The sequence below is a fragment of the Colletotrichum siamense genome (assembly GCF_013390195.1).
Source record: "Colletotrichum siamense strain Cg363 chromosome Unknown KSG_Cg363_contig02, whole genome shotgun sequence".
NCBI classification, from domain to species: Eukaryota; Fungi; Ascomycota; class Sordariomycetes; order Glomerellales; family Glomerellaceae; genus Colletotrichum; species Colletotrichum siamense.
The window spans coordinates 6086344-6104711 of record NW_023501015.1 but is presented as its reverse complement, the minus strand read 5'-3'; the positions used below and the strand labels follow the sequence as shown (position 1 = coordinate 6104711).

Below are 18368 nucleotides of genomic sequence, written 5' to 3'. Positions count from 1 at the left end.
ACATGATGTACTCAAGAAGCTTTCCCGGGCGATTACTCCGCACTGGTTCAAGCAAATCATCTCCATTCACCCCTTTGGTCATTCATCTCAGAAGCTCAGAACCTAGTCCGACATCTGCAAGCAACACACGGCTGAGATTACTGATCATGGACAAGCAACTAAACGACGTCTTACCACTCCACGACGGCAATCGAGGCGATGAAATGCCGGAGCCTAGGAACAAGCCAAGACCCAATGGCATTCTCGGCGTTGTCTACGACATTGGCCGGAGTCGGTTGCCGTAAGAAGCCTTCACACGATGAATTGAAGCTTGACATAGACCGTTGACAGGGGGCAGCATCATCTTTATTTTCAAAACATTGGCTTTGCTCGATGCCATTCTTACAAAGTTCAAGGTCGAAGACGAAGCTCTCATCAAATTGCTGGTACTTGAGGGCTTGTTAGCGGCATGGATGGTCGCCATGGCTTATGCGGGGGTATTCAACGATATTACGAAAGGCATGTCTAGTCTCCAGCAAAAGCAGCTGTTTATGGGCGTGTGAGGAGCAAGATGGAGGGATGAGCGAACTTGGAGATAGTGGTGGTCACGCTACTGGTGCTGGACTTTCAGAATTATCCTCGACTACAAAAAATGCCCAAGCGCTAGGAGTCCCTGAAATAATAATTATGTTTTTTATTAGAAACAGTCGCCTAATAGTTAGGAGTGAAGCTCGAAGGCCGTGATATCATTCCAACCCTTTTCTTATGTTTTATCTCTAAAAAGTATGAGCTGTTAAGCCTATTGCGAGAAAGGTCCCTGGCCTAGCTTCGCCATGATGGGCCGTCTCCTAAGGCATCAGAATTTTAAGGCTCTTTGCTTCTGCAACCTTCATGCCTTTGTGCTAAGAGATGTGGTGGATATTTGAAACAGATTGAATTAACGAGGCTCACTTCTACATAGCCTTTTTAGACGTTCTCAGCGTTCCTCAGCCTTCTCGACCACCCTTCCCTCACTGAAGGTCATTTTCAGATTGAGCTAAGTTCTCAGGCATGAGCAACTTAGCCACCCCCTAACCACTAAACTTCCACATGATCTACGGAAGACACTGAAAGTGCTCAAACTAAGCCTGTCACTGATCAGCCAAGATCCAAGTTATTATAGCACCGGACTGGAGTCAAAGTTTGGTTTGGACACATGCCAGGGCGTTAAGATGTGACAGGCTGAGAACCCCTCCACGTCATCCCTCTCGTCTTCCCTCTCCGCTTCTCTCACACCACCGAGACGAACAAACACAAGATAGCCGCGATCACTAATCTTACATTTTTTACTATATTCGGAATTAATCCCAAACGAAACTAGAACGTCAGGTTCAAAGCTACCAACTAAGACCTTGACTTAAACCACATTCTAAGATGCTACAAGCTTACTGTAAATTTCATATGAAGCCATCGCCTTTTTTGTTCTCGATAACGCTAGTGCAGTAGTTTTCTTCCGCCGTATTGCAGTACATGCTTATGTTACCAATCATCTTCCGGATAGGCTCCTGGAATGTGAAGAGGTGGATTCTCGGTGAAATCCCAAAAGTCTCCTGCAAACTCCTCGACGTCAGGATCCCAGATAAGCTTCCAATCTTGTGGGCGAGGGCCAAACATAAACGAGATCAGTCGCGGGCCGCCCGAACGTATCATACCAAGGTTCGACCTGCGGTCAAAGCTTTCATAACCGGAGTTATGTATGTCTAGCTGGCGCCGTCCATATTCTGCTAAGTCTATGCCTGATGCTTGAGCGTCCTCAAGCCAAGAGCACATGGTCTGGTTTAGTCGACGTTTGTTCAATCGCATGTTGCGAGGTGATCTATCGCCCTCATGCAGATCCTGGGTCCCAGAGTACAGGCCTTCTAGGAAGGGACTTGCTGCAGGGATTTGTGATATCTCTGAAGGTTGCCACACTAGCTCGTCCATCGGAATGTCCGTCAAGACCCATACTGCAAGCTCTTTCCAATCTTGAAAGGTCGTTCCATCATACCTACTGTCCAAATACGGGATGCCGGATGGGGCAACGCGTCCGGGTGCAAGCGCAAAATATTCTTGAGCAAAGTCCACCATATTTCCCCCCGATGTGTTTTTCATAACGTATTCTCTGTCAAACTGTGGACTGATGTTTTTGTTGCGACAGAGCTCTAGGAAAAATCGAGGGTCTGTTTTTTTCCACCACAGGCTTCGGAACAGCCCAAGGATTGAATATTCGCCGAGGAAGTTAGTTCTCTCTGTAATAAAAAGGGAGAATACTTCGGGAAGTTTCCAAGCGTGGTGCCAGACATCAAGACAGGCAAGTGTAACGTCAACATCGCCGCACATCTTTTCGGTGAGAGTTCCGAGAAGCCCAAGCTCAGCTGCAAACTGGAACCATTCCACAATGGCAACATCGGAGTGCCCAAACGGTCGGTTGGCACAAATATGTTCGATGACTTGCAGCACCCTCGAACCTTCGATCTCAAAGCCTGTGTGCACGAGACTTCTGGCAACATCATAGCGGTCGAATTCCAAGGCGATCTATATGTTCATTTGATGATTAGCTTCCAAGTGTGATGTGTATTGCACGGCCATTGCATCTCAACTGAGGGACCACGTACTGTCAAGAGACAGTTACCGTACGCGTCGCGGTCTGAGATGGATGCTTGACCACTGTTGAACTGCTCCGCGATTTCGGGCCACGAGCCTTCTCTGACAAGGCTGAAAATTCGGTCGCCGGGTGGACGGACAGTCCAAGGTCTGATCGACATGTTCCACCCCATAGGGCTACGGTGTGCTTCAAAGTCCCAAGCTCTTCCAGACAAGCACCATGGAAGTTCAAGCCGCACTTGAATGACTTCACTATGTCAGGAATAAATTTTCTTCGTTGGATATAAACGCACTGACCTTTTGTTCTCTGTTTTCCGGGATGCTCTGAAGTCTGGTAGGTGTAACCGCCGAACAACCGTCGCGGGCGCCAAGCGATCGGTTTTGGCTTCTGCGTTCTCTGACGTCTTTCTGTTTGAAATAGGCAATTCTGGTTCGAGAATCCAACTCCGTCTTCTACCATCTCGCCATCGAAACTGTTTGGATCTCCCTCAAGCCGACTGGGCTGGATATTGTGCACGGTTTGAGGCAGCAGACGAGACTGAACCAAGGACCTAGATAGCATTATTAAGATCATGACTACACCCAAATACTGTCTTGAACTCACAAAAGCTGACAAATCTTGTCGTCCGTATTCCTGTGTAAACTGATGGACTCCAAATGCAACGCTTGTGACTCCTTCTGAGAATGCAAGTTGTGCACATTGAAGAAGAACGAAAGTGTCTGGGAAATGCTGTCTAGTTCTCTCTGGTAACGCTGAATCAAAGTCTTGCTCAACATTGCCTTCAGCTTCGTCAAGTTCCTCTTCCCCCTTTTCGCTGTCACAATCCGTTGATTCAAATCCGCAGCTAAAAGGTGAAGCTTCCCAGACACCTCCTTGTAGTTATGCATTAGTAATAGACCCGTATCGGTAGATGGGTTTTGGGCCTGATTATTGAAGACTGCCTCGGCCTCTTCCAGCATCGGTTTCAAATGCGTGAGATCATTCATCAGTCGATTGATCTCTTCAGGGACATCTTGTGCCTCATCCCAAAGTTTCTTCGTCGTGAGAACGCTTTTTGCGAAGATTTCTGCCAAGGCGACGGCACTCGAAACTGCGCCGAGCACCTCCATGTTGATTGACTTGAGTTATTTTCTGGTCTCTCGTGGCACGATCCAATGGGTAGAAGGGGTGACGCCAGAGCCCAGAGGCCGTGCCCTCGCTCAGGGGATATCATAATGTTTCATAAGAGTAAGCTTTCCACGGGATACAAGGGGGTTTAGGATCTTTAAAATGCTGCCTGATGCCAAGGGCATAACTTGTGTTGGTCCATCTCCCATGTGAGCCACCTCACGTATGTAGGATCTGCCCAATCATTTGGCCCTGTGTTACCCACCAGGGCGCTTAGCATCTTATTTCTGCAGGCTGAGATGGGTCCCGCTCTGGGTTTGAAAGCTGGGATTCTGCCTCGCGAAAAGGCCATCACAAACAGGCGAACCAATCAGGGAACATGGGATGAATCTACATTACCATCAGGCGATGTAGCCCGTCACCCCGACAACTTCCATGTCGGGAATACAAGTCTTTGTGATCCAGTGAGTCTGAAATCCCGCATATAGAACCACGGTCTCTTGTAGCATGCACCTTTTAGGAAGCCAGAGGGCACACTGAACTCCGTTGATTAGAGGAGTAAAATGTCCACAACCTCTCAAAGATCTTCGCCTTGCAACTGAGAAGGAGCTGTGTTTTGGATCATGGTATTCCCGTGATGGGTGAGTGCGGCAGGCTTTTTAGTGTTAATGTAGCATCAAGTCTTCTCTAGAATTCAATCTGGCCGATGGAGAGCAGTGATTCACCATTGAGATTCAACGCCTTCTTGGTATATACTGCGTGAAGCAATGCATTCGCAGTCAATATCTCCATCGATACAATTGAGTCTCATAGGTATCTCTGTGTTCTTCCCAGGGAACATAATGGTTGCGGAATAATTGGGTCGTTATCGTGCCCATGATGTTCCCCAAGAGCTTGGCTATCCGGACGGATACGTTCAGCTAATCAGGGCCAATAACCACCTGTTATGTATCTGGACTAGTTTATTGTGGTTAAATCTGTATTTTTGGTATTTTTGTTGTTGCATGATATTCTACGACCACCGCTACTGTCGGTGTTTTCGTCACTCTGATCGTCAACGTTATTAACATCGACGACGTCGCTGGTATCTCATCATCACCATCCGCCCGAACAGCCAGAATTATCCACTCAAAGTATAAACAACGTCTCTGACAATATCATAGTCGTCATGCGTATGAGACCGCAGTCATTCGGGATGATAAATCTTCTTCGTGAGGCCTTCCAGAAGACCGAAAATGTCCCGTGGACGCATCGGTAATGAATGAGATGCCTCACTTTTACCATCTCCTCCTCGTCAGCTTATTGATCATGCACACCGAAGAGGCCGCTATCAAAACGATCATGAAGGACAAATTAATTTTTATAATGGCCTGATCCCATCGCGACCTCATGATACTTCATGTCATCTCGCCTCCTTGGTATTAGCATGACCGATCAGTTCCATCCGCTGCGCTCTTCACAAAGGTGCTTGCGTGACATTCATACTCGGCCAAGCTGTGGACTGCCATGTGACATGTAACCGCAACGCCCCTCTTTGCACTTGAACTGCCGCCACCAGCTGCTGTGTCCCTCATCGGGTCGCGGAACATCCCGCGCCAAGAATGCCATGAAAGCTGATCATCTCAAGTACCGAGACATGCGCATTTTTGTGGCCCCTTCGATTGCCAATGTGCCAAGGCCCAACGCCCAAAACATCTACGCAAGAGGCTGGACGCGAAAATCTTGAGCTCAATCTTTACTGGCAGAAGGTCTGGAGCTGAGCAGCATAATGGGCGACTGAAGTTGAGATTTAGTTTAGACTGGTATTACTAGGGCGCCAACGCGAAGAGCTGAACGTCCGGCGCCCGCTTCAACACCTCGTGGCAATATTAGCTAGTGATCTTCGAAAACTCAAGGCCTACCTTAGCGGCCGCCTTCCCCACATGAAGAGCCACCTACGCAAACGTCTCGAACAGCTGAACGCCTTGCTGTGTCCGGTGCCTCTAGCCGAAGGGTGAATTGATACCCGAGGGGATAATATGGCTTGGGCGAGCGGTACTTAGGGGATCAATGTCTTGGTTTCTTGGGGAAGTTTGTCGATCCCACGTTCAGCTGTCATTCTTCCACAGTCCCAAGAAGATGATCAAGTCGCCCCAGCCTACTGTGTGCGAAAACAGCAAACCACACTCAAAATACCAGACCAACGTGTCAGACACCCCCATGTATTGTAAGACCGATCTAGGCCACCTAGGGTTACGCCAACTAAACCCGCACCTAAAAGCCTGCAAGGAAGTGGCTTTTGGATCACACACATCATTGAGTAAACGCCGTCCCGGGGATGAGGAAGATTAAAGTGTCATAAACAGTCTAGCCCTCTTGACCATTCCTTGCGATGAAGTTTAGCGGTATGTGCATTCTGCGTAGGATCCCCAGCACGACCAGCTTCTCCAAAACCATAGTCTGAAAGATCAAGCTTGCTTCACCCATCCCTGTGTACAAACATTTTGTCTATCGACAGAATCTGAACGACAGTTTGAACAGCCACGGCAGCCCAGTATGTCTACCACCTCAACCACCACTACCACCATGACGCCTGGCTTCGCGTATGTGAACACGACACCGTTATTATTCTGCGTACCAGGACAACCGGGAAACCCAAGAATTTCTTGCAAAGGTATCGACACCATCGTACCATGGCCCCGGGGCTCGCAGCTCCGCTATTCGATAATATCGCGAAAAGAGAGCAAGACACCAGAATTTGTGATCAAAATCGTCAAAGAAGCCATAGATGAGTGGTTTACCGGACTTGGAAAAACGCTTGAATTGAGAGAGGCACGCCCTGGCGAGCTTGCAGACATTCGTATATCATTTCGGAATGACATGCCAAGTTGGAGCTCCATCGGCGCTGTGGCCGCTGGTATCTCGTCAGAGGTGGAGCCCACGATGAACTTCAACTTCGGCGGATGGAAGAGCTCTAAGGCTGTTTATTCGCATGCCTCTATCAAGAGGCTCGCCCTTCATCTTTCTGGCCACGCTCTCGGACTGTGAGTGATGCTTCTTTCTTGACTAAAGAAACAACCGCAGCATTGCGCAAATATCATGAGAACTGACACAGCGTTCTAGACCCCATGCCAAGCTGAATCAGTGTCCGTTGCCATGGAAGAAGGATGAAGTGGATCGGGAGTGCAAGTCTCCCAATGCCGAACTGCTCACGGGCGCCAAAGGCTGTGAACAGCTACGGGATCCCGAGTCAATCATGCATTACGATCTCCCTGCTCGCCTAACCAACGGCAGCACCGACATACTACAGGGTGGGTGTTTCATAGACCAAGAGGCTCGAAGTCTTGTGCAGTCTTTGTACCCAAAGGTTTTGGAAGCTTTCTTCTTTCAATGCGATACACCTGACGCCTCGCTATTCCCAGACTTCAAGCCGGGAGCAAAAATGGCCAGCGCCCGACGCTTATTCGACACGTCTTGTACCGCCAACATCGTGACTGGTATCCGTAAGGTGGACATGGGCCTTGATGCCAACTTCCGCTTCAAATCAGAAGTCTCCGACATCAATGAAGGCGTGGGTTACAGTATCGACATAGGAACGTGGCTCGAGACACACCTGAACGCAGCCATATGCAACGTTCTTTCCTTTAAACCGGCGGATGAAAGAGTTCGGACTGGAAACGTCAGATGGGACGGTCTGGCTGGTGAAAACGAGCGCTGTCAACGCCAGACCTTTGCAAAACCGTTCAGCCAGACCCCGAGTGTCGTTGTCTTCATCAGCTCGTTTGACACTGATGATAAAGAGTTTTTGCGTATCGACGTGGCGTCCTCGGATGTGGATAGAAACGGGTTCACAGTGCATTTGAAGACCTGGAATGGTTCGTCTCTCCCTTCTTCCCTATTTTCTGTAGCCTTGACCGTACTCGGAAACCCCATCCATGGTGACCTTGTGCGGACTCATGACACGATGGCTGACTTCCCTGTCTCCAGATTCAAGGATTTACAATATCACGGCCTCTTGGGTTGCCCACGAGCCAGATGAGTGGTCCATCCGCTCCGGACCTCTCGACATTGCGTTCGATCAGCGTCGGACAAAGAGCGTGAAACTTACAAGAGACTACGTCTTTCCAATGAAGGAGAAGCCTGCCTGTCTTTTCTATGCTTTTTCACATATTGATGTGAAGCCCGACAGAAATCTCCAAGTAGATCTGTACGCGACTTGTGACGAGAAAAGGGTGTCCGCAGAATTCAACACGTGGGATGATGAGGATGGCTTCTTTCAGTGCAAAGGGTGCTATGTTGCGCTTGCTCAGGTTTGAACTGAAAGACCTTTTGCTGGAAGAGATTTGCGTTCTTAGCATTGGTTCTCTCAATATGACTGTCGTAGACCATAGTCTCAACTATCATGACCATCAGCGGGTAGAAGCTGCATGCAAAAAATCTATGAGAAAATGTGCGACTGTGCCCAGCCCATGAACGCCATGTCCCATACGACAAGCATGTTCAATGGTAAGTTCCGAGGGAACTTGACCACCAGTCGAATTAAAACTTTGGATGCATAACGAGAACATTTTGAATCGATTCTTTGGTACCAAAACACGATGCTGTCACACGCCTCGATTTAGTTCAGAGGCTGTTGGAAACTACTGCCAAAAATGATTATGTTGTTGAGAATATTCCACATTCTAGCTGATGCGCACCTAAACTTCTAGATATCGTGGCTGAGTTGACCGAAAAACCTTTATGCCTCCACGCCATCGTTGTTTGCGTCAATCGTCGTCTTGGTCGCGGCAACCAACTTGAATTGAGAATATGTTTGCAGCATAATGACAGTGATTTCACCTTCGATGACAGCATCACTCTCGTCGTTCTTCAAGAGATCTTTCAGCTGTCTAGCGCTCTGGGTCTCCAGTGCACCAGGTGCAGGCTTCTGATCCGGTTTGCTGATGCGTTTGAACTTTTGAGGATCCTCAACCTGGCCGTAGATGCATGTTGCAATGTCCTTAGCCACCAAATGCATGGGAGCCACGGCAAGAACAGGACCTACGCCCACAAGAGCAATGGTGCCGACAAGTGCGAGGATTCGAAGCCCGGCAGTGACCCTGGCACCGATGCTAGAGAGAGCAGCTTTAACGGCTTCGAACTTATCGCTTGCTTCCGGATCGTCGGAATTATCGAGAATATTCTTCTGACGCTCTTCAGGGCTGGCGCCTTTGTTCAGGTTGATGATTGTTTCAATGCCGTCATCGACATCATCCATGGCGCTTTTGACTAGCTTGACAAACTCCGGGCTCGGTTCACCATCAACGTCTTCGTTGTCATCATCTTTGCCTCCAGATGGCTTTGGCTTCTTAACGCGGGTCTGCGTAGTTTTGATTGATATGCCAATGACTTTGCATAAGATCTCGATTTTCTCAACCGTCTTCTGTGGGTTTTGTGAAATGTCTTCGTCAAAGTTTTCTTCTGGAGTGTCGCCTTCAGACTCGTTGTCGAGACCGCCCGGCTCCACATCCCGTCCATCGGGAGCTGCATCGTCCTCCTTTTCAGAGTCGAGCCCAGGTCTCTTCCTACGTTTGGGTGGGTTGGAATGAGTATTTTCACCACCATTATGCTCGTGGGTTGGCTCCTTCTCATGCTCGATGCCGTCTTCGCCCTCACCGTTGGCGTCATGATATTCATCGTCTCCGGGACTATTTTCTCGCGAGTCTCGATGGCCCGGGTTTGGCCTTCCATGCTGGTTGTTTTTCCGGTTACCAGGCGGACCTCTGGCTCTGTTGTTCATTGTGAAGTGCTGTGATGGTGTGTAATGTGAAACGTGCTTGAATGGAACGATGTTTTGTGACAATGTGTCTGAAGTCTCTAAGCATGCTACAGGTTTTCATGGCATACCAGCGACTTTCCTAACTTAAGTAGCTAAAAGCCCAAAGATACAAAATCAGCCAAAATTGTCCTTTGATTTGCTTGTGATAATGCTACGTCAACGTCCGCTGATGATGCAAGTGGCTGAGACGGCAAGTCCACTGCAGGAAGTGTTGCTGCACACTACGACTTTCCTAGACATATCTGAGCGATGAAGATCCTGAACGTACTCAACAGTGACACAAAAGAAGAGGGGAGGCACGCTTTTGGAGACTATTCGACCATGGATCATGTGGGTAGGGACGGCTCTGTTCCTGGCAATGAGCGGAGGCCGTCCTGACTGTACAGTGCGTACGCGGACGGTACGAAATGCCAATTTCCACATGAACAAGCCAGCTGAGGCCATGAGGCGCATTTGTGGTACTTAGAGAAAAAGCACATCTTCTTAACTTCTACTTGGTTTTCGTTGGGCATGTAGGTGACGTAGGAGGCTCAAGCTATCAAGCTAGAGAATTGGAGGAGCATGGGGGGGAATGGGCTAGCACGCTAGGTCTCTTCCCACAAGCCTTGAGCGAACCCAGTTTTGGCAGTTCGAACTTGACTGTTTTTGGGACATTGTGTGATGCGTAGCGCAACTGTGACAGATCGTCAAATAGCCAAGCTAGCATGTACAAAACTCCCTTGCCAACTTGCCGTAAATGGTGCCTGGACCACGCCACAAACTACAATGTCTTACAGCGGGCTGCAGCTTGGCACAGCCAAGCTGAACGTCGACAGAGTCTGGTATCATTCTGCCAGTCCACCAATCTGTGGGAACAGCGTCCATCAGCCGCCAGATTTATTCGATGCTACCGTGATTTCCATTTCGCAACACACATAGTCGCGATTCACGACAATCCCCAATTTGTCCAGTTTACCAAAGACAGGCAACAAAATTGCAAGCCATTATTCTTTCTCGCCACCAAACACTGCCAGTTCACTCTGGACTGGGTAATTCCTGTTCGAATCAAGCAAGGACGTTATCCTTCGTCATGACACTCCAAGAACTCCAAGATATTCTCGCTCCCAACTTGCAACGCTACAAGGCGCAACTGGATGGAGAGTACGTCTCTACTCGAGTTGTTACGCACAATGGCACTACAATCGCGGTCGCCTTGGCCAAGGCGAAGAACGGCGTTCTGTCATTCAACTATTCAATCCTCGATACTGCAGCTGGCAGTCAGATGGACAAGGAGCAGGCGTCGAGCACAGCCGCGGTGGACGAAAAGTGTGACTCGAAGTGCTGGTTCGATAACGTGAAGACACTGAATTTTCCGTCAGAGGTCAGGGTTATCGGCGAAGAGGCCGTTCCTGTCTACCAGATTCCCGCCGTCGATCGAAGCAACCGAAAGACTGTCCGATCACCGGCTCATGGGCAGAAGCTTGATGAATGGCTATCCTCCTCCTTATGCCTCATTGACCAAGACGTCTTAGACTTCCAACTACTTTCCGACGGTCGTTATGTGTACTTGTTCCGTCAGAGTGCACCGATGGAGAATGGGTTTCCGAACCAGTTCATGACAGAAGGAGACGCCGGAAACCCCCCAGTAGACCGCAACCTACTCTGTGACCGCTTCATACTCGTTGGTTCAACTCTCAATCAGCCTTTGGAGGCTCGATATCAGCGTAGCCGACAGAAGCAGATTCCGCTGAACGACCAGGATACGCTCAGTGTCAAGGACATCAATGATGAACCATTCTATGAACCAACATATTCACTGAGATTCGTCCAAGACCTTGAACTCGGTCGCTTTTGCGTCCTCCGAGCCCCCACCATGATCAACAACGTGGCCAAGTGGATGATAATCGCCTACTCCCACAAGACAGGAGAGGTGGAGTGCTTGACCACCGATGTTTCGTCAAACGGTCTATTTGACCTCCATGGACACGTTTACTACACTTGCAAAGTTAAGGAGCATGACAAGGTGTTCGCCAACGGCCCAGGGCCTTGTACGGCCACAAGAAAGGACGACGGGAGGATATGTGGCAAGGCGCGGGTCCCAATCTTGCCTGAGACGCCCGCATCAAAGCGTTCGGTGGAGCTGAGCGACAAAAATGGACTCACTCTACAAAAACACGATCACCCGGAGATGACAAGCCTACTGGAGGGCTTCACAGTCGAGGTCTGGGTTCAGCCGGAAGATTCCATAAATGACACCGGAAGCTTGGCAGATGGATCTGTCAAAGGAGGCTTTTCTCTCTTTCGCTTTTCTGAGAATAGTCCCGGAGTGTTCATCAACGACAAGTATCATGTAGAGATTCGGAAACCTGGAGAGGATGATGCTCTTGTTGCGTCAAGTGCGGGTCTTGAAGCCAAGGTTTGGAGTCACGTCGCCATCACCTACGATCCAAGCACTCAGAATTACGCCATCGTAATCAACGGCGTGATTTCTGGCTCCGTCACCAGTAAATTACGCCCCGGGGCTCTATTGGGTCTTGGACCGCAGCCAAATGGATCGTCAAGTTGCTTCAAAGGACTTTTTGACGAAATGCGTTTATGGCGTCGTCCGCTCCATCCTTCGACCATCAAGTCCAAGATGCGCTCCCGCGCCAAAGGTCTCGAACTGGATTTGAAGTCGTGCTGGCACTTTGACGAAGGTTCCGGCATGACAGTCTTCGATGGGACCAGCAGTCATCATCTAACGATTACTTCAACTGAAGGAGGAAAGACATCTCCAGACGTCTGGAAAACTCTCTCTGCGCCGATGGTGGGAAGCCACGGCATTGCTCGCAAGGTTCTGCGCGTACCATCCTCAGTGAAGACCACAGGTGGTCTCTGTGCCACAGTCTACAACGAGCAAGTTGCCGTATCAGAGGAAAAGGCTGACATGAATGATGGATCGGGCTCGACGGCAGATGCTGGTGGCAACGATAAGCCTAAGAACATGAAGCGTGGCGCCAGAGTGCTACTAGGCTTTGTTGTCAGCGACAAATCTCCTCCGCGTTTGGCCATCCTAGACCTCTGCTTACTTTCGGACGGTACACTTTGCGATACGCCCGCCTTGATACCTTTGCCAACTCTGAGCATGCCAGCTCCGACTTCTGGAGACACATCCCCTCATCATGGTTCATTGGATATGTCCACGGCGCTCCTATACGTTGGGGGAGAGGGCTTAGAGATCTTCGGAGGGATCCTTCCACTCGACACTATCGAATGTGAGCCCTCTGCACCATGCGCCTTTGAATCTGGCACGGGAAGCGTGACAATCTTCTTCAAGGGCAAAAGTCTTGATAGAAGTTCATTCTCGGCTCTCAAATACAACATATCTCGCAAAGTTATAGCCACTGAACTCTCGGCATCCATCCTTGGTGGCCACAAAGGCCTACTATCGACGAGCAAGCTCCAGCAGGCTGTTAACGTAGTCTTTGAGACGAAACCATGTCCATGGGCAATGAACGGCTTAGCTGTCAATCTTACTCTGACAGCGAACATGCCCGACGACAACAAGATAATCGAGACATGGGCAGGTGAGAGGAGATTCTTACTCGGACATACATGTCTAAGTACTAATTCGGGTAAAACACAGCACTGCCAGCACAGATCGACAGGTTTTGCAGCCTGATCAACGGTTCAAGTCCAAGACCCGATAAGGTTGGTACGCTAATTGAGCTGAAAGATATTCCGGTATGTTTGGTCGATTCTAATCTCGCCTATGTCCCCTAGCTTGCTTTCCCATTTAGTCTAACATTTTATTTGTGAAAAGAACAATGGTGACACAAGTCCCAAAATACCGTCCGTGGAAATCAGCCTTCGAGCAGGCGCAGAAGTCTCCGTTGCGGCAGGAACATTTCTCAACATCGGCAGTCGAGGCTACTTTGTTCTGCAAGATGCCAAAGTTGGAGACATGGCCCTCGTGGCCACTTTGTTCAACGACAAGAGGCCGGAAGGGAAGCCACCTAAGAAAGGCTCAATCGTACTATCTTCCACTTACGACCACGAAGATTTAGTCAAGTATGACGGCAAGTCTGCCGGAGATTCTACAAAAGGGTCCAAAATCGTTAGCATGGCCTGGTCCCCTTCTGCGGTGGCCAGTGGTCAAGCGGCCACATCGTCATCAGCAAAGCTTCAAATATCTAGCATTAGCTACATCAAGGGCAGTGGCCAGAGTCCAAGCTTTGGCTCTCCACCTCGCTCGACCTCTCTCCGACTCGATGGTAGAACAACTTACTCAATGCTTGAAGATACAGTAGCCACAGCTGCCTGTGCTGGAATCTGCTTCGAAACTTGGATTAAGGCTGAAATAAATGCGGAAAGCACCATCGTAGTCGCCTACAAATCAGAGCGATTGCCACGGGCCGATGGCTTTTCCAAGGAAGAACAGAAGTTTGTCCTTGGCGTCACGCAGCCATCAGACGGCAACGATACATATCGCATAGTCGGCAACATTAACTACTCGCATTTCATGATCACAAACCCCCCGGTCTTGAAACCGGGTCATTGGTCACATTTGGCATGTTCATCCCGCAGCACATTCGCAGTTCGATTCTCGGGCAATGGATACATCGACCTCGGTAAAACGGAGCAATGGAATGTCTCCGACTTCTCACTAGCTTTTAGCCTCCAGCTCAACGAGAAAGTTGACCACGACCAGCCCATTCTTGTCAAAGGCGACAGTAGCTCGGCCCCTACGCCTCTGAAAATTGATATCACGAAAGACGGAAACATTTGCCTCTATCACTGGGCCGCGGATGACGGTGGCAGCAACGTGCGGCGACGAACATTTCAATCGAGAGCTGCTTTGCTTACGGGCCAGGCATACAAGATCTTTATTTCTCGCAAGGCGGTCCAAGCAAAAGTTTCAGGGGACGACAACGTTCCGAAACCATGCCAGGTGGTTACTATGCGCGCGTGGCGTCTGAACGGAGAGTGTGACATTGAATTTCCTCCAGAAATCGAGGACAAATTCGAGCAAATGTTAGAATTGATGGGGGAAAACAGTCCCCGTCAATTTCATGGCGCTGTGCAGGGAAACGAGGCATCCCTCTGTCTCGGTGGTGCACAATGGACCGAGACACAGGGACTACAAGGCATCATCGGATCCGTACAACTATACTCCTCGGCCATCCGCACCCCTACATCTCCTTTGGAGCTGTGCGGGAAGGCGGCACACAAAGACAGTCTGATAGGCTCATGGTCTTGCCGCGAACCGGGAGGATTCAGTCTTATCGATGATCTCGGCCGTAACAACGGCAAGCTTCAAGGTGATCTTGAATGGGTTGTCGGTCCGTACAAGTCGGATTATGAACTTTCAATATTTCTCAACGCCATTCCAGTGGATCACGGGCAGCCGGATGTCTCCGGAAAGACTCTGCTCGACCAAGCGACTCCTGCAGGACCCCACCAACTGTCACTTGGAAACATCCTAGTGTCCAATGAAGACGACGACGACTCTCGATTCCTAGGCCTTGAACAAGGATTCTGTGGCGAGCTAGATGAGTTGCGCATTTGGAACGTGCCTAGAACTAGGCAAGAAGTCTGTGACTCAATGAATACGTCTCTGACTGAGATTTCGGGGGATCTTGCTGTCTATATGCCATTCCACGACGAGAAAGCGGACTTGGATGCATTGGAAAGGTCGCATCAGAATCTGACCTCTGTTCTCACCGACGCTTCAGTTAATTGCTGGCACTTAACACCCCTTTCTGGAGCTGTCACGACCACAAGAGTGTCCGAGGCCCCTATCGGCCATGATTCTCCGTGTGTTAACCATACCCTGGGTGCCAAAGTTCACCAGCCTCACGGAGCCGACATTAGAGCTGGACCCTCGGTGGCTGAATACGGTGAGATGGAAATCAGCTCAAGCGGAAACATGGAAGGCAGTTACAAGCGGGCATATTCTTACATCGATGAGGGCGGAGACTGGTGCCTTGTAACGGGCTTCCGCATCGGTGCGTTGAAGACTGAGTGGGTTAGTCAAGTCCAGACCTCGCCGACACTCATCGGCTTCATTGAGGGCGCACCGCCACTGCCCATCGAAAGCTTTACCGACAGAGACAGGCCGCCCACGACATCCGTGAAATTTGAAAACAACACTCGCTGCACGTATACGTACAGTGCCCGCTCCGAGAGTACTATAGGTGCCGAGCTGTCTTGGTCGAGGGGCGCTGGAATCAAGTGGGACGTCGAGGCTGGCGTGGCCGTCCAGACAGAGATAAGCGAAGGCAAAACCAGGGGCTCGGTGAGGCGCGGAGTTGATGCCTCATGTGGCAAAGTCAACAACGAAGTCAATACGTCGACAACAAACAGCAATTTGGAGATGGCGGTTCAACTTACGAGCATCTGGGAGGAAAGCACCGGCGATGACAGTAACTCGAAGAGTGAGGGATTTGCACCTTCCAACGCGGGTCTTGCGCTTGTTGAGAGTGAAGTTGCCGATGTTTTCGCACTTCGACTCCAGATGCGTGGGTCAATTGCACCCGTTGTTGCTTATCAGCTCCGACCCAACCCGGATATTCCCAAGGACCGCAACTTGATTTCTTTTAATATCAACCCGAAATACACCAAACAGGGCTGCCTCGATGGTCGACACGGGTTGAACAATGATCCGGACTATCCTGCTACGGCATCAGCCCCGAAAGATGCGTCGTATTATAAGCCAGTTGAGGCCTACGCACTTCGTGAGCGCATTAGACGTGCGGAGGAGCAACTCCAGGGAGAATATGATCGGCTATCGGTTACTCCTGCGAATTCCCTTAGGGACCTTCCGCGGCGGACGCATCGAAACATCTGCAACGCGTACGTCTGGACGGCCGACGGAGGTACGTTCCAGGAGACACGTTCGACTCTTGACATGGTCCAGTCGGAGATCGGAGGCAATCTGGACTACAGGAATAGCGTAGGTGCTTCAGTTGAGACAGAAGTATCGATCGGTAGCTTGCTTACCACTGGTACTGTCGATGCTATGGCTAGTGCTCATTCCAATTTTGTGATCACAAAGGAGAAGGCTTCGGAACAAGGATTCGAATTGGTCACTGAGTTGCCCCCACCAGTCGACCTTAGGTGTAAAGATCCAGACACGGGCGAATACATCAAAAGGGCTGGTGCCGTTGATGCGTATAGGTGGATGAGCTTCTGGCTTGAGCCAAGCGTGGAGGCAACAGACACTTTCTTCGAGCACGTTCTTAATCACACCTGGCTTGAGGATTCACCGGAGCCCAATGCTCAACTGCTGCGGACTCTGCGCGAAGGACTGAAGAACGAAACCGGCAACGCACGTACAAAGGCCTGGCGCGTCCTGCATCGCTGCACATATGTCAGTCGCATACCCGAGAAGATTGAATCCCGCCCAAGGGACGCGATGTCTACCAAGGAACAAAAGCCATCGACCCTGCTGGCCGACATTGGCAGCAATTGGCTGTTGATCCAGAAGCTGGAGCCATTTGCACGCGATGCTAAATCGCGGGGAAATCTCGCGACCACTCTGAAGCCTCACGTTCTGAGGTTCTTCCCGACCCTGATCGCCCAGACTCGTTTGTACAACCAGGTGCTGGATATGTTGGCAGATTATGTTGGACTGTCCTGATGGTCTATTGTGTTGAGACTTTCTAGCCGGAGAGTGTCCACACACGCGCGCGTAATCCGTAGCTCGTGCTAAAGCGTCACCGTCGTTATCGCCGTAGTCATCGCTATTGTTATCGCTATTGTTATCGCTATCGTTGTCGTCTTCTATCGCCGTCGTCCTTTATCGTCGTTTCTCTCTCTACTACTACGGGTCATAGGAGACACTGCGCTACCAAAACTCATTGTACTTGCTGGAGGTTTTCGAGAACACAGAGTACGGCCGACCTATCGTCTGAGAGCATTTGCGCGTCAGGGCAGGACGGTGCTGTAGATAGTCACAGTCCCTACTGGTAGCTTAGAATCTTAATTTAATTTTTTGATGGAAGTCTTAGAAAGTCTTAAGGGGACCGCGTCTTTCCCGTGTTCATGAGGTTTCCGTGTAGCTGTCCCTCATAAATGGGGGCAGACATGAAGATCTAGATTCTGAACCCCGAGAACGCCCGCCCGCAATGGCCCGTCTTTGTCTAGGTCTTCTGAAAAAAAGGACTTCATAAAGAACTTCTGGATACCTAATGAATGAGGAGATATACAAGCCTCTCGGCGTAAAAGATCGTGAAGACCCACGTCAAAGTCATGTCTCCACCGAGCCACGATGCGTTCGGGAATAGATTTACAACTCGGATTAGTGCCATGACATTGTATGCAAGCCATGAAAACAATATGAGGAGACCGATTCTACTTGATGAATCAGCGGGAATATCAGCGACAGCCGGGTTTGACGTACATGCGCAGGTTTGCGAGTAGACGACAGATGAACCTCGCCATGACAGTATGGTTCCGGCATCTATTGTAAGCCAACTGATCCGAATTCAAAGCCCTAGAATCATCCTGTTCGCTTGATCCCTGCTTTTTGATATCAGTCGGCGGCTGAAAGTCTGCCATGGCGGCTGCCGAGTGGTGGGTAGAGTGAGGAATTGGCAAGGGAAAGAGTTTTCAATTCAATTTTCTTTCTGGCCTGCAAAGAGCTGTCAAATTGAACCACGGGACGCACGTCCCTATTGGGCGTGGGAGGCAGCAACCGATTTATTTTAACCAACAAGGTGTACACCTGGTTTATGGAACCTGGGAAGTACTCACCCTTTGGTTTCTACATTCGGCTAGGACTTCAGATGTACAAATCAGAATCCCCTATAAATCTCATGGTAGTGTACGTAGTACTCCTATAAGAACAACCATAGCAAGGAAAACAAGAAGAATAGCGATAATACTAAACACCATAAACGA

At 49.8% G+C, this 18368-nt stretch overlaps 3 protein-coding genes across 3 annotated transcripts; 2 read left to right on the top strand and 1 right to left on the bottom strand.

The window, feature by feature from the left end:
* Window positions 1-1497: 1497 nt before the first annotated feature.
* On the bottom strand, window positions 1498-3711 carry CGCS363_v003594 (uncharacterized protein; the record flags this gene model as incomplete). Its single annotated transcript, XM_036635443.1, has 4 exons — window positions 1498-2532; window positions 2613-2848; window positions 2899-3152; window positions 3206-3711. The coding sequence occupies 4 exons, from the start codon at window positions 3709-3711 to the stop codon at window positions 1498-1500; spliced, it is 2031 nt and encodes a 676-aa protein (XP_036500645.1).
* A 2920-nt stretch (window positions 3712-6631) lies between these two features.
* YAT7 (ATP synthase subunits region ORF 7) lies at window positions 6632-8004 on the top strand (the record flags this gene model as incomplete). The annotated part of the gene is made up of 3 exons (XM_036635442.1): window positions 6632-6732; window positions 6812-7563; window positions 7676-8004. 3 exons carry the CDS (start codon window positions 6632-6634, stop codon window positions 8002-8004), a joined length of 1182 nt encoding a protein of 393 aa, XP_036500650.1.
* Window positions 8005-10575: 2571 nt separating this feature from the next.
* CGCS363_v003592 (uncharacterized protein) lies at window positions 10576-17106 on the top strand (the record flags this gene model as incomplete). Its single annotated transcript, XM_036635441.1, has 3 exons — window positions 10576-13051; window positions 13111-13208; window positions 13288-17106. The coding sequence occupies 3 exons, from the start codon at window positions 10576-10578 to the stop codon at window positions 17104-17106; spliced, it is 6393 nt and encodes a 2130-aa protein (XP_036500651.1).
* Window positions 17107-18368: the final 1262 nt, after the last annotated feature.